The 17,435-nt window shown below is 37.3% G+C and overlaps 1 protein-coding gene across 2 annotated transcripts in view; it reads right to left on the bottom strand.

Moving 5' to 3' along the window:
• rab28 (RAB28, member RAS oncogene family) overlaps positions 1-17,435 on the bottom strand; it is a 125,476-nt gene that overhangs the window by 90,812 nt on the left and 17,229 nt on the right. For both annotated transcript variants that reach the window (XM_059988887.1, XM_059988888.1), the window contains exon 3: positions 4,311-4,399. In XM_059988887.1, coding sequence (XP_059844870.1) covers positions 4,311-4,399 — 89 coding nt within the window. The remainder of the gene's footprint in view (positions 1-4,310; positions 4,400-17,435) is intronic.

Here is a 17,435-nt window from a genome sequence, read left to right on the forward strand (position 1 = left end):
TTCAGATAATAATCTGCCTTCCTGTTCTTACTCCCAAAGTGGATAACCTCACACTTATTCACATTAAACGTCATCTGCCAAGTATCTGCCCACTCACCCAGCCTATCCAAGTAACCCTGAATTCTCCTAACATCCTCATCACATGTCACACTGCCACCCAGCTTAGTATCATCAGCAAACTTGCTGATGTTGTTCTCAATGCCTTCATCTAAATCGCTGATGTAAATCATAAACAGCTGTGGTCCCAATACCAAGCCCTGTGGCACCCCACTAGTCACCACCTGCCATTCCGAGAAACACCCATTCACCGCTACCCTTTGCTTTCTATCTGCCAACCAGTTTTCTATCCATGTCAATATCTTCCCCCCAATGCCATGAGCTCTGATTTTACCCACCAATCTCCTATGTGGGACCTTATCAAATGCCTTCTGAAAATCGAGGTACAATACATCCACTGGATCTCCCCTGTCTAACTTCCTGGTTATATCCTCGAAAAACTCCAATAGATTGGTCAAGCATGATTTGCCCTTGGTAAATCCATGTTGGCTCGGCCCAATCCTATCACTGCTATCTAGATATGCCACTATTTCATCTTTAATAATGGACTCTAGCATCTTCCCCACTACTGATGTTAGGCTGACAGAACAATAGTTCTCTGTTTTCTCTCTCCCTCCTTTCTTAAAAAGTGGGATAACATTAGCCATTCTCCAATCCGCAGGAACTGAACCTGAATCTAAGGAACATTGGAAAATGATTACTAATGCATCTGCAATTTCCATAACCACCTCCTTTAGTACCCTATGATGCAGACCATCTGGACCTGGGGATTTGTCAGCCTTCAGTCCCATCAGTCTATTCATCACCGTTTCCTTCCTAATGTCAATCTGTTTCATTTCCTCTGTTACCCTATGTCCTTGGCCCATCCATACATCTGGGAGATTGCTTGTGTTTTCCCTAGTGAAGACAGATCTAAAGTACTTAATATATTGTTCTGCCATTCCTCTGTTTCCCATAACAATTTCACCCAATTCATTCTTCAAGGGCCCAACATTGTTCTTAACTATCTTCTTTCTCTTCACATACCTAAAAAACCTTTTGCTATCCTCCTTTATATTCCTGGCTAGCTTGCGTTCGTACCTCATTTTTTCTCCCCGTATTAGCTTTTTAGTTAAGTTCCATTGTTCCTTAAAAATTTCCCAATCACCTGTCTTCCCACTCACCTTAGCTCTGTCATACTTACTTTTTTTTAATGCTATGCAATCTCTGACTTCCTTTGTCAACCACTGTGGCCCCTTTCCCCCCTTTGAATCCTTCCTTCTCCGGGGGATGAACTGATTTTGCACCTTGTGCGTTATTCCCAAGAATACCTGCCATCGCTGTTCCACTGTCTTTTCTGCTAGGATATCCGTCCATTGAACTTTGGCCAGCTCCTCCCTCATGGCTCCATAGTCTCCTTTGTTCAACTGCAACACTGAAACCTCCGATCTACCCTTATCCTTCTCAAATTGCAGATAAAAACATCATATTATAACTGTCAAGCTGGCAAAACATGGAAAGATGTAGAATCAAAAGGGTTATTGTAGTGCAAAGGTTCCCAACCATTTTTATGCCACAGATGAATACTATTAGGCAAAGGATCCTTGGACTTCAGGTTTGGGAAGCCGACAGTGAGTAACTTCAACTTTGCAATATTAACTGTAATTCCCTTAGAGCAAGGGTCTAGATGCCAAAATTATTTTATCAGATTTAGAAAATTATACTAATTAATTGTTATCGGAGATTATTTCTTCTTAACCTAATCTAAGAAATCATCTAATATTATTTACTGATACTGTACAGTGGACTGAGAACAAAAACAGAGTATTAATGGAAATACACCTTTCATTAGGTTGATATTTCAATCATAGAATTGTTTCCTCCCAGGAGGCTTTGGAAACAATTTTACCCACTATTTGCAACAGTAAATTTCCATTTTTTTTAGACCTGTGAGATTCAAGCAAACCTGAAGGATCAGATTGTAATGATGAAAACACTAAGTAGCTGTGAGAGGAAACTTTTTGAATTCACAATCTGTGACTGACCTGATTTTGTAACTGAAAATGGCATAAGACATACAATACAGCCACTTGGTGGTTTTAGTGATATCCATCAGTATAAGTAGGTATAGCTTTTATTTCTTTGAAAGAGTTATCTGAATTTTCCTTACAACAGTAAGAGAACAATACATGCCAGTGCCTCTCAGCGTTCACTCAGCAGAAAACAATCTGTATTGTCTTCGACTTCAGAATGCTGCAACATTCATAGACTCAGGGTCTTGGACTATCTGTGACTGTATTTTACCAAAATCTAATATGACTATGCTATCTTATATGCACTTTGTGTTGTGTGTGATTGTTGGTACTGTGTTTTGCACCTTGACCTGAGTAACACTTTCATTTGACTGTATTCATTCATGGGTATTCATGTAAAGTTGAATGAAAATTAAACTTGAACTTCAAAAAGTCTATGCAGTTTTACAGTCAACAATGTTGATGTTTTGAATGTGACCTGTGCTACTGGATCCAAAACCTGATACCATCAAGCTCACTGAAGAGCCAATCGATTGAAGATTTCTGAGATAGCAAGTTACTGACAGTTGAAATGACTCAATTTGTTACTTTAGCTAGTATTTCCACTGCAAATTCCAAGACTGTATGCATGTACTCTTTCAGCATGAGCGACTACTTTAACCTATTCCCCATCAACCCACCTGTTGCAGATGCACCTGCAATAAAAGTACCAACAGGATGTTGTTTTCTCGTCAATATAACGCCTGCGTACAACACTCCTTCGGTCTACATCTTCTGGATAGATCATGAAACTATACATTTCACTTCTGTTACGTCTTTTACATTTGTTTTTCATCTTGAATGCGATTCTGGAACTGTTAGAGCCCGAGATCATTTGGGTGTTTCAGTGCACTGCATTCTCTTGAGAGGATTCCGGGAGGCAGAGGCAGCATGGGCAAACCTTGTAGCCACTAGGCTGCAGAATCGGACGCAAGCTGATGTTTGACTCCTTTTCACCAATTAAAGCAATGAAGGAGATTGAAGCATCAAGGCGAGTGCACAGGGTGAGTGCTAGCTGCCTGTCTTTTGATCACTCTGTACCAGAGGGGAGAGTCCGCCAATGAGCCCAGAGAGTGCTGCCCAGGTTTTCTACATTTGAGCTTGGATTATAGACTTTTTGTCAGTGCTATACTTTTATAGTTTTTTTAATGTCCTGCGATTTTCACCCAAACTTTCTCATTTTTTGTGAAAGGAAGGAAATTTCGGGGTCAATGTGCCCATTCCATTTTTGTTTGATTTTTTTTGTGGGGGGGGAGGGATTTGGGGGTTGATGCACCTGCTCTGTTTTTGTTTGTTTTTTTGTGCAGGGAGGGGGGAATTTGAAGGTTGGTGATCGTACTGTCTTTCTTTTCTTTCTCAGTTTCATAGCTGCCCACAGAAGAAGAATTTCAGAGTTGTATGTTTCAATAATAAGTGAACCTTTGATGGGGATCTATTTAAGAGACGAAGTCACATTTTTATTCTGCTGAGACACTCCATCTTGTATTAACATTGCTCTAAATTATTTATTTATTAATGCTTTTTGGGAGGGTGATTTTAGATGCATATCATATTTATACTGAGTTAAATACTGTATGTAATTAGTTTTGCTACAATAAGTGTATGGGACACTGGAAAAATGTTGAATTTCCCCTTGGGGATGAATAATCTATCTATCTATCTAAATGGGATGGATCTTCCAGCTCAAAAGTGGGCATGAGTGATGCTATCAAAACACAAACTATTCTAAACTCAACTATAAAATTCATTAGACAGGTCAATCCTGGTCTAATGAGAATTTTAAAGAAAATACCAGAACCATAAATAGCTAAAATGCAGTTGCAACCAGGACTGCAAGCATACAAAATTTCAGATGTAATATGGTACCTATTGCAACTTTTGTGAATAAAAGGCAGTGGCTTTGTGTGGATCTCAGTATTACATCACATCCTACTTTCTGTAGGATATACCATTGAAACTGATCAATTTAAAAATTCTTCCACAAATATTGTCAATCTTACCATTAGCCATGTCTTTACAATATTTTGCTTGTCCCAAACTAGTCCCATTTTCCCACCTTTGTCCGATATCCCTCTAAAACCTTCTAATCCATAATCATAGTCAAATCATTAAAAACATCTCTAATGCTTTACAATCTAAATATCTATTTAGATAAATATAAATTTTAGCTCACAGGGAGATTAAAAATCGAAAAGTTCTCACCTGAGCTCCATATATGTATTTGTCCAACATCTTTCCTCCTATGGTTTGTCCTCCAATATCCCAGACTTGTAGTGTAACATTTAAATTACCTGCATAGCAGAGACACAAGTCCAATTAGACATGAAATGGCAGAAATAAAAATTCCAGAAAATCCATGCGAATTATTTACTTTGGTTTCCTTATGATGTAAAGGGCCTAAATAGTAGTGAAAAAGGCATGATCGTTGTAGGCAAAGACATCAATCAGTGGTTTTCTTGATTGCTTAATTATTGTACAGTTTATATCTTCATACAAAATATGGCCTAACAAGTTAAGACGCAAAATAACATGTGGGTAATCTTTGGATTTAGGTTCACTTTGCCTTAATACATAGAAGAGTTTCATCTTCAGACTTTGCAAATAGTCCCTAAGTGCCTAATTATGGGTCACAAGTTAAACCTGGGCCGAAGCAAACACTTGTGTTTATCATTAGAAAAACATTAAGTGTATAATGAGCAAAGAGGTAATATTTTTTCATAGCAGTTAAGTTTTTTTTATATTGAAGTTAACCAAAATCAATATTTAGAAGTTTATTGCCATATATTTTGCAGCAGTTTACATTTGGCAGATATGATGAACAGATTAGAAAGCAAGCATTTACTGTATCTATCACACAAAAGAGGTCTTCCTCTAAGAGCTTCAAGAATTGCTCCTCTTCTCCTCTCCATCACCAAAGCTATGGGGAAAAAACTGCATTTATAGCAATGGAAGATATAAATGAACCAAACAAATTTGCATTACATTTTTTAAAAAAATACAGGCTTCACACTGACCAGTCCATACTGGGCTGAATTTAAAACCCACATTGGGATTCAGTATTAACATTGTAAAACATTTTTGGCGTAGCTTTTAACCTTACTTTAAGTATCAAAAGCCAAGAATTGAATTAAAAACATTACTTTGGCTATTTTTCATTAAAACGCTGAAATAATCCATTCAGTGGGACAGTCCTATTTACTGGATGCTACCCAAATAACTGTTAAAACATATTTTACAGTAGATCCTTTAAGAAAAGGTTTACTGTATATGAATCAAATGTGAGCTCATGCAATGATGGACAACCACACACTTCTTTCAAGCTTACCTCTTGTACTGAGCACTCTTCAACCACCATTTTGGTGTTTCGATAAAAATATACTCTTCAATACCATGAACCATTTAAGTAGTTTAATGTATGTCTTGATAAACAGCAGCAAGTCAATCTTCAATGTGTTAGTTTTTTTTAAGGTGTTAACTATAAAAATATTCCGCATCCTCAAAATTAAAAAGGTTGGAATACTTTGTTATTGAGCAGCTTGCTACCAAGCTCTCTGCCTGTGTTCCATGCTCTCTTGCACATACTTCTTCAAGAAGCAAAAGGTGAACAAACTCATTACTACATATTGCAAGTGGGCCCCAGAGCATTGTACATGAAAGTCCTGGCTCTGAAACATCAAGTCTTTGATGGCTTTTAGCAACTTTTAAAATGTATCAGACAGTTAGGAACATATTAAATGTAATCAAATAGACTTAAATAATTAATAAAATTTTTTTTACTGTTAATAAATAAACTAATTGAAACCATTTGAAAACACTACCAAATAATTTTAAAGAGCCTTCCAGTCCTCTTGGATAGAGAAATCAATATCCACTGTTTTTCTTTTTTTTCTCATCTCTGTCTGAATGGCTGATCTCTTTCTCTAAAACTGGTACCACTGGTTCATTCAGCCCCTCACAGAAAAAAACATGGAAAAGGAGTCACAATCTTTACACCAGTGGCATAAAGTTGATGGCTGGACCTGCTCTTCCAGAAGTCATTGTTCCATTGCTGAACACTGGTGCCGTAATGGATAGTTGTATGCTCCAGCATCTAACCAAGACACTTTGAACTGTACATGCACAGTAAAACATAGACCACGACTTTCTAGGATACCGGCATCTGATAGCCACAAATTCCTTATAGAACTACACAATGTCATACAAAATCTTAGCTTGAATTTTATATTTCCATAAAATATCAATCACACAGAGTGAAAGCACATCTCACAGTGATATTGGAACCAAAGGAATATTGGTCTTGTCTTCAGAAAAAATGTACAAAATCTGATTTTTCAATGTTACATGATTGAAATAAAATTAACTTGCCTGTGATAGTACACAGTAACACCAATGTGGCTTTAAGCTTTAAACAAAATTTTCAAAAATCTAGTAAATCCACTTCTAATTTCCATTTTGAATAAGGGCCTTCTTAAAAACACCAAATATTTCCATTTATACAGCACTTCTAATGCAGTAAAGTATCCCAAAGTACTTCACACAAGGATGATCAAAAAACATTACATGAAGCAACAGAAAGCCATGGAGAGATGATGAAAAGCTTCGGACAGATGATGAAAATCCTGTACAAAGATACAGGTTTTCGGTGACATCTTAAGACATATATGTCAAACTCAAGGCCCGCGGGCCAAATCCGGCCCGCGGTGGAATTATCTTTGGCCCGCGAGATAATATCTAATTACTATTAAAGCTGGCCCCAGTAATCGAAGCGCCTATGGTGTATGTTATGGCTAATGTTGAGTTTATTCAGGTACCAGGTTTTCAGGGTTTTTAGTGTTTATTCGGTTTCCCTGGTTTATTTCCTGAATATCATTAATGAATAAATTTTTTTCTATTAGAGCTGGCCCACCGGTATATTGCATGCACCACTAATACTACAAATCCCACAATGCACTGCCAGTGCATTGCTCGCACTTGCCTTACTCTCTCATCAGCATCCTTATGGCGCTAGTCACGTGTGGTCAACTTTCAGCTATCCCTCACCCCAAAAATGGCTGAACGAAAGGTGGACTTTGAAAACAGGGGTTTTCAAGGCAGGTGGGAGGCAGAGTATATGTTCGCAGATATAAAGGGCAAACCTGTTTGTCTTGTGTGCGGAGATGGTGTGGCTGTAATTAAAGAATATAACATAAGACGACACTATGAAACGAAACACCACGACAAATACAAGCATCTGGACAAGAAACAGAAGCCCGCGATGTGCGGTCAAAAGAGTGGATTGGTGGGCAGGATCCGGGAGAAGATGCGGGAGGAAAACGGCGCAGGTGAGCTGACAGCTTATCACTGCATCATACACCAGGAATCGTTGTGTGGCAAAGCCTTGAAAATGGAACATATAATGAGCACCATAACACGAGCAGTTAACTTCATAAGAGCCAAAGGTTTAAATCACCGCGAGTTCAAGTCGTTTCTGGAGGAGTTGGGTTCAGAATATAATGATTTGCCCTATCACACAGAGGTGCGATGGTTAAGCCAAGGAAAAGCGCTGAAAAGATGTTTCGAGTTGCGTGAGGAAAGACACAACAGAGCTCCGGGATAAAAAGTTGCTTTGTGAAATGGCGTTTCTGTGTGACATCACGAGCCATCTCAATGCGCTCAACCTGCAGCTTCAGGGGCGGGGTCGTGTGATCACAGACATGTACGCTGCAGTGAGGGCTTTTAAAACCAAGCTGCGCCTGTGGGAGACGCAGATGCAGCAAGAAAACTTGAGCCATTTTCCGTGTTGCCAAACTATGAAAGAGCAGGTTTCTACCGCAGTGTTCCCACGTGCAAAGTTTGCTGAAAAACTTAGCATACTTGGTGCAGACTTCACACGGCGATTTGCCGACTTTGAAGCCCAAAAAAGCAGTTTTGAACTGCTCAGTAATCTATTTGCAGCTGACGTGGAAAGCGCACCAACCAACATACAAATGGAGCTGATTGAACTCTAATGTGGTGACACACTCAAGGCAAAGTATGACTTGGTGGGCGCTGCACAGTTTCTACGTTTCATTCCCGACACAATGCCCCAGCTGCGTACCCAAGCTGCTCAAATGCTCTCTATGTTTGGCAGCACATATCTGTGTGAACAACTGTTCTCTTTGATGAAGATAAACAAAACATCACTCAGGAGTCGTCTTTCTGATGAACACCTTCACTCAATTCTGAGGATTTCCTCAGCTCAGAGCCTGACTCCAAACATTGATGAACTTGCATCCAAGATGAGATGCCAAGTATCTGGCTTAGACTAGTGTGAATCACAGAGTGTTAGCCTGTGGAAAAATGTTTTCATTAGAAATTACTCCGGAAAAGCTGCAAATAAAGCAATAAGAAATAAATGCAACTGATTTTTTATTTATTTAATGGTCAATGTTGTTTTTGTAGGCAATAACCTAAGCTTTGTTAGTTCCAGGTTAATATGTGTAATAAATTCATTTCAATAAGTTTTGCAATAAACGCTGAACCAGTCCGGCCCTCGACTTGTACTGATTTTTTAATTTTGGCCCACTGTATATTTGAGTTTGACACCCCTGCGTTAGGTCTACATTTGTGTTTGCTAATGCTTGAATTCAGACGGTTTATTAATGGAAAAGGTATGGCTCCCAAAACAATCTTAGCCGAAATAGCATCGTTTCTTTCCCGTTGCCTACTTTCTTGTAATCTACGTCTGTAAGTTAATACCAATCATAAAAAGAATGCTTGCTAGGCAATCTGCTTCATAAAAAACGAAATTCGTAAACTGAAACAATTTTAGGTATAGCAGAGACTGAGACACATGAGAGCAGGTTGAAAAAATGAAAACAACGAAAGCTGTGGAAGCATGCGCGCGTGCACAACTGATCCGGCCCGCATGAAGTCGCATTTTTCTCAATCCGGCCCGTGACCTAAAATGAGTTTGACACCTTGTCTTAAGAAGTCAATTGGAGTAACTGTGACAGAGAAAAGAGGTATAAGATAGGAATTTCTGATCTTAGATATTGACAACTAAACTTAGAAATGCTCAAGAGGTAAAAATTGAAGGAGCACAAGTATCATGTAAGGTTACAAAGTTATCGGGAAGTTTTGGTATAGAGATGAGTAAGAGCAAGACAAGTGAAAGTGAGGAGAATTTTAAATTAATGTGTCATTTCTCTGGGACCCAACATTACTTGGGGTGATGAGTGAATGCGAATGGTACGAGGAAGGGTGTGTTACAAAATAGGACATGGGCAGCTGGCTTCAGAAAAGCTCACATTTATGGAAAGTAAAGAGAGATAGAGAGGGGGCCATCAGAATTGCAAAGTCTAAAGGTTACAAGCTTATGGAAATGGCAATCAAGGGAGCTTAGGCAAGGATAGGGCAGATTCAGACAATATTACACAGATGACATCAAAATTACTGCAGATGCTAGAACACAGAAACAGCACATATAACACCCTATTTAAGATTCTTACTGCTACATTGTTGGTATTTCATTTTAGCTGTTCTGCTTTTAGGATGTTTGGATTTGAGCTAAAGTTAAGGGGCTATGCTGTCCAGCTTAGGAATGTTATGTCAGCCAATCAGGATGGTGGAATTGGGAGAAGGTCCTAGAAAATGCTGGGCGGAGAGGTTTTGGTGACAGATACTAGTGTGGGTCAAGGTCTTTTTAGTGGGAGCTGGGAGAGGACAGGAGGGAAGATGGCCAAGGATGCCATCCCTGTTGCACAAGATGCTTTGTGCAGGTGAATGGCTTCAAGGAGGAAGGACCAATGTTCCCGTGGGGGAGCTCGCACGTTTGAGATGGATTTCGAGGGAAGATTGGAATGTGGTGTGTGCTTCCACGCAGACCACACGTCTAGCGTGTGAGTTACAGACAACTTCAAGATGAGCTCCAACTTGCATGCACATTTGGACTGGATTAACTGTAATGGGCCCTTTTTTTTTCCTTTTCTTTTTCCTACTAACTGTTCGATGAAGCTGACATTTTTAAATATACTTTCTCTATGCAGTGGATGATCAGTTATTTCTTGCTAATGGATAATTGCAGGGGACAGTATTTACACAATATTCACACAAATCGGGATTTGGGTGGTCGAGACATCCCAATTTCCTGATTTTGGTGGGACCCAAGTTATACTGACCCTAGACGTACAGAGCTTGAGACAGGTGGTTTTCTCACTACTGAGTCCAATGGCTGTTATCGGGGGGGGGGGGGGGGGGGGGCTAAGGAGCCGCATCTCTAGGGACAACTGGTAAAAAGGGGGTTTCACATGGAAAAAGCTCAAAGCATTCAGCAAGACAGCAGAGTTAATATTTCAGTTCTAAGACATTGCAGTAGACCTTTGACCCGGTTTGTCAATTCTGTTTTTCCATCTGATGCTGCTCCATCTACAATGCTTCCTGCATTTCCAGTCTTACTAGCACAGATTTGTTCTAAACCACTACAAAAGTGGATAATGGTATGATGGTGTTCAGTAAGAAACTACAAAATTTTGAACTTCTTGGTGATCAAGATCATTCATTGAAGGAATTTCAAAGTTACGTTAATATGAAGGTGTCATCTTGTAGGCTCTGCTAAACATGCTTTGCCATCTGCAAAGTAACTGGCCCACGTACAAAGATTCAAAGTACATTTATTATCCAAGTATATATGTAGTGTACAATCCTGAGGTTCACCTTCCCACAGATAACCATGAAACAAAGAAAACCTTGGATCCAGTTTAAAGAAGAAAAACATTACCCCAATTTCCACCCCCCCCAACCCATGTGCAAAAGAAAAAATCACGCATGCAGCAAAAAATGAGCAAAAAACACAGAATATAGAACACAACATCATAAGAGTCCAGGCATATTCAGTTCAGCTCAGTTCAATCTAGCGAAAGCTGTTCCAATCAAAATCGCCCAAAATAGCAACAAAAAAAGGAGCGACCAGGAACCAGAAACGCATCATAACGTGAGCTATAGAGTCCGATCTACAAACCGTATCGATTAAACCTTACCCAAGACCCAGGACTCCAGCACAAACCTTTGGCGGCATCGAGCAAGAGGGACCATTTAACACAAGGTCCATCCTCTGGGAGCAGCGGACAAGATGGAGAGACTGTCGCACGCAGACACCTTCCTCTGGCTGCAGTGACTGAGTGGCTGGTAGATAGCAATGAACACCTGCTCTGCTTCTGCTCACTCCTTGATGAGTTCAGTCTTCCTCGATGCTTTAATTGGCGAGATCAGATGGTAGCGCGATATTAATATGCAGCAGACTCTGGATTGGGGATTGCCAAACGTTATGTGGATTTTCTAGTGTAGTCTGTTTTGTCATATGCTTTTGTGATATCATTCTGGAGGAACGTTGTCTCATTTTTAACTGCATTGCATTTGTGGTTTCTAAATGACAATAAACTGAATCTGAATTTGAAATGGAATAGGTCATGAGCTCATCTCCAGGCTTCCTGGCCTCAAGGTTGCACGTTTTCCTTGAAACCTCAGGGAATCCTCTCTGAGACGGCAAAGAGTCAGATCGCCCAATCAGCCCAAAAAGACATTACCAAACTGCAGATTATATGTTGGTCCAACAGTGGCAGAACCACATTGGAAAGAAAAAGAAGTAAAAGAAGTAGTTTTATGAACCTTCTTGAGGATGTCTCCCTTAGTCACATTCTTCACTGGTGCCATCATCTTGAACTCGAGTTCACGTTCAAGTTTAATTGTCATTCACCCATTCACAAATACCCACAGAAATAGTTAAACTTAACAGGTACGAACACAGTACCAATAGTCACACGCAGCACAAAGCACATATAGCAGAGGAGATGGTAGTAAGCAGACAGTCACACAAATAATATATAATATAGCCCAAGACTCCGAGTCCATGGACGTTGTCGGCAAGAACAAGGCCACAGCAGTCTGCAAACGAGCACAATCAAGTTTGCCTTCCACTGAGCAAACACTGGAGAGCAGTATCAACACCAGTATGGACACCATGCCACACAGCCTCTGTTGTCAGCTCTCCTGGGTGGCTGCAACAGATGACACCATGGTCTGAGGCCTAGTCTGTGCTCCAACTGAGGCCATGCAGCTCTACTACCGTCAATAGTGTCAATAAACCACACATTGCAGCACTACACATTACCAATATCCAACAGTGTCTTGCAATCACAAGAAAATTGACTAAGACAAGAGTCTCAAGATGGCACTTATGGAGTGAAGCGGTTTTAGGCTTCGCTCTAATCTTTACTTTTTTTTTAAACCTACAAACAACCCCTAATTGATCTTTTTATACCTATTCTAAAGGGGTTCAGACGTATGAAATTTTTTTCAATTGTTTGAACCATTTTCAACTCGTTGAAATGTCTAAATCAAAGGAATCTTAGCAGACAAAAGAATCGTTAACTTTAGAAGCAATTGCGAAGCTTATGGACAACAGACTTGAAAAACTGGAGAATAAATTATCCTCAAAGCTTTCTACGTTTGATGAAATTTTAAAGACACTTGACACAAAACTTCAATCACTTACACTGGATTCACAAAAACAACAAGTATTTTAGTTCTTGAAGATGCCGCTCGCCAGAGAGATCACATAATTGAAACTCTGCAACAACAGCAAGCTTCAACTTCTCAACAGCTGGATCGTTATAAATCTAAAATCACTGATCTTGAAAACCACTCTCGAAGACAAAATCTCCGGATAATTGGGATTCCGGAAAAATTTGAGAATGGCGATCTCACTGTATTTTTCTCCAAATTTTTAATGGATGCCTTCGGCTCAGAAGTACTGGATACCCCTCCAATAATCAACCGTGCACATCGCATTTCTCGTTTTCAATCAGATTCTGGTTTGAAACCACGACAAGTAATGCTCCGGATCCATTATCCCCATACCAAAGTGTGTTTGATTCGGGCTGTCCGGAAAAAGGTTATGATCAGCTTTCAAGATTTGAAATTCCATATTCTGGAAGACTATAGTCCCGAAGTTTTAAGGGCAAGAATGGCTTTTAAATCGGTTATGTCGGAAATTCATCAGGAAGGCTACAAGCAAGCTCTGTTATTTCCAGCACATTTGAGAGTTACTCTCAATGATGGAACTTATTGGCTGTTCAAATCTCCAGCGGATGCTCAAAGATTCCTTGAAGAATAACACTTTATTGTTTCTACGGGTTGACTAATGTAATAATTAGTTTATAGATTTGGATCTTTTATAAAATGATGATTTTTTTAATGTGACGGCTTACACGTATTTCTTATACACGGTAAAAGTCCATTTTTGGTTTATTCTGAATTTGTTCTTTTTATATTATTAATCTGTTAGTTTTGAAAGTAATTCATTAGGGTATTCTTTTAAGTTCACATACACGTTTTTATATTTTTAACGTTTAAATATTAAGATTTTTTAAAAAAAATAAAATGTCATTTCTTCTTCCTGAAAGACCTTAGTGCTTGGAACGTCACATCCGTTTTGATGTGTCTGAATAAGTTTAAGGATTTTCTTTTAAAACACTAATACAATATTATCTATTTATGGGTTTTATCAATTTAATTTTTTAATCCTTGTGTTTTATATGTACAATACTAATTTTATATTTTAATTTTTGTTATACTAACCCTTTCTTATAATATGGGTGGTTTGTATCTTTTATTTAACTTTTTTTTGTTTCAGTTGCCGTCTTGAGACACGGGGATAAATTTAGTATTAGATCGCTTGCTTGCCTCTTTTTGGCTTTTTTCCCGGGGTTTTGAGGGTGAAGGGAGGGGGATTTTTCTATTTTCTTTTCTTTTTGCTTGCTTCACGCTTAGTTTTACTTCATGGGCTGATTCGAAACTACAAAAATGGTTGCAGTGTCATGACTTCTGGTTCCTCCTTGAACTTACTTCCCTCTTCCGGATTCATGAGTTCATCTTTTTTTTAAACCTTATGTGTTAATTGTAATAAATATTAGCAATATGGATAAGATTATTAATTTTGTTTCTTGGAATACTAATGGTTTAAATCATCCGATCAAACGGAAAAAAATATTCAAAGTATTCCATAGAATGAATGCTAATATTATCTTTGTACAAGAGACTCATGTGAGGAAAGTGGATAGTCAATGCTTTTTTAGGTTTTGAGAAGGCCAACAGTATCACTTGAATTCCCAAGCCAAAGTAAGAGGCATTTCCATTTTTATACATTCTTCAACTTCCTTTATACACAATGAAACAATTTCAGAACCACAAGGTAGATTTTTGCTTATTACTGGTCTACTTTTTAATCAAAAAGTTGTTTTAGTTAATGTTTATGCTCCAAACACTGATTGTCCTGAATTTGTTAAGTGTCTATTTACATCCTTTCCTAATTTGAATCAGTACATGCTGATAATGGGTGGGGATTTTAACTGTTGTTTAAACCCTTCAATGGATAGATCTAAGCCCACCCAAGCTCTTCCGAATAAATCAGCCTCTCTTATTAATTCCTTTATGATTGATTCTGGAATTTCTGAAATTTGGTATTTTTTTTACACCCCAATGACAAAGAGTTTTCATACTTTTCTCATGTTTATCATAATTATTCAAGAATTGATTACTTTCTTATTGATCACCATTTACTTACAGATGTTATCGATTGTAAATATGACTCCATTACCATTTCTGACTATGCACCTTTGAAGCTATCTATTAAGACAATGGACTCACCTACTAATGCTAAATCTTGGAGGTTCAACTCTATTTTATTGCAGGACTTAGACTTTATTAATTTTACTAAACAACAAATTGATTTGTTTTTCTCAACAAATTCTACAGAAGAGATCTCTAGTGGAATTTTATGGGACACTTTTAAAGCATTTATTCGTGGACAGATTATTTCATACTCTGCTGGAGTTAGGAAACGAACTAATTCTAAAATATTAACATTGGTTGATAAAATCAAAGCAATTGATAAGATTTATTCAGTGAACCCCAGCAAAGAACTTTTTAAAGAAAGAGTGGAACTTCAAATGGAGCATAGTTTATTATCCTATTCGATTGAAAATCAGTTAATTAAATCCAGAACCCAAGTTTTATGTACATGGAGATAAGTCTGGTAAATTATTGGCTAATCAATTGAAAACTGCTTCAGTTAAACGACAAATTACTAGGATTCATAAACAAGATGGCACTCTGACGATCGACCATAAAGAGATAAATAAAGCCTTTCAAGAGTTTTATAATTCTTTATATCAATCAGAATTTGTTGAGGATTCTTCTTTAATAGATGAATTTTTAAGAAAATTGAATATCCCAAAATTAACAACAGAGGATAGTGTATTCCTAGATGCACCTATTACAAAACTGAAATAAAAAAGGCTACTTTTTCAATGAATTCCAGTAAAGCTCCTGGTCTGGATGGTTATACTGTAGAATTTTTTAAATCCTTTTCCTCTATACTTTCTCCTTGGCTTTGTAAAATTTTTAAAGATGCATTAACTATAGGTAAATTCCCACAATCTTTTTATGAAGCCTCTATTTCTTTAATTCTTAAAAAAGATAAAGACCCCACTGAATGTGCACACTATCGGCCTATATCCTTGCTGAATATGGATTTTAAGATTTTTAGTAAAATTTTGGCCACTAGATTAGAAAATATATTACCTCAAATTAATTCTGAAGATCAGACTGGATTTATTAAAAACCGCTACTCATCTTTTAACATTAGAAAATTAATTATTATTATTTATAGTCCTTCGCCCAAAATACCAGAATGTGTCATTTCCTTAGATGTTGAAAAAGCATTTGATAGAGTTGAATGGCCATATTTATTTAATACATTGCAGCATTTTAATTTTAGTTCAAAATTTATATCATGGATTAAATTAATATACTATAAACCCTTGGCTTTGGTCTTTACCAATAATCAAATATCTTTTTTTCAGTTATTCCATGGTACAAGGCAAGATTGTCCTTTATGTCCTTTACTATTTGACATTGTTTTGGAACCTTTAGCTATAGCCATTTGTGAATCACCTAATATTTTGGGTATTACTCGTGGGGAAGGGATGTATAAGTTATCATTATATGCTGATGATTTGTTACTATAAATATGTGACCCTGAGAGATCTATTCCTGCTATTTCGTCCTTGCTTGCTCAGTTTAGTAACTTTTCTGGTTACAAATTGAATTTTAATAAGAGTGAATTATTTCCATTAAATATGCAAGTTCCAATTTATAAACATTTACCATTTAAAGTTGTCACAGATTAATTTACTTATTTGGATATTAAAATTACCAAAAAACAAAGATTTATTTAAAGTTAATTTCTTACCTTTAATTGACCAAATTAAGCAACTTGTTACCAGGTGGTCTCCATTATCTTTGTCATTGGTTGGTCAAATTAATGCTATTGAGATGATGGTATTACCCAAATTCTTATATTTCTTTCAAGCATTACCAATTTTTATTCCTAAATCTTTTTTTGATATTATTGACTCCAAAATATCTTCGTATCTGTGGCAGAATAAGAATCCTAGACTAAGCAAAAAATATTTACAGAAGCCTAAGAAGGAGCGTGGTTTGGCTTTGCCAAACTTGAGATTTTACTATTGGGCAGTTAATATACGATATTTAATATTCTGGACACAAGAATCGACTACAGCAGCTTGCCCACAATGTGTAAATTTGGAATGTAAATCTGTACAAGACTTTTCATTGTTTTCAATTTTAGGATTTTCACTTCCTTTTTCTTTATCTAAATTGAATAAACAAATAACTAATCCTATAGTTAAACATACATTGCGAATTTGGTTTCAATTTCGTAAATTTTTTGGCTTGGATAAGTTCATCTTATCAAGCCCTATAATATCTAACTTTCTTTTTCGGTCCTCTTTTATGGATCAAGCCTTTGTTTTATGGAAAACAAAAGGTATAACATGTTTTCATGATCTATTTTTAGATGATAGCTTTATGTCCTTTGAACAGCTATCTAATAAATATAATTTACCTAAAACTAATTTTATTAGATATTTGCAAATTAGAAATTTTTTGAATAATGAGTTCCAGTCTTTTCCGAAACTATGTCCATCGGACATTACGGAAAAATTTTTAGCTCTGAATCCTTGTCAGAAGGGTTTAGTAGCTGTCATTTATAACATGATCATGAAAATACAGCCAGAACTATCAGAAAAAATTAAGGAATGGGTAAAAAAACTTCATTGTCTTATACCCACTGAGCAGTGGGAGAAAATTTTACAATTAGTCAATTCTTCTTCTATTTGTGCTAAACATGCCCTAATACAATTTAAGGTTGTACATAGAGCACATATGTCTAAGGATAAACTTGCTCGATTTTATTCTTATGTTAATCCAACCTGTGACAGATGTCAT

The sequence above is a fragment of the Hypanus sabinus genome, chromosome 14 (assembly GCF_030144855.1).
Source record: "Hypanus sabinus isolate sHypSab1 chromosome 14, sHypSab1.hap1, whole genome shotgun sequence".
NCBI lineage: Eukaryota > Metazoa > Chordata > Chondrichthyes > Myliobatiformes > Dasyatidae > Hypanus > Hypanus sabinus.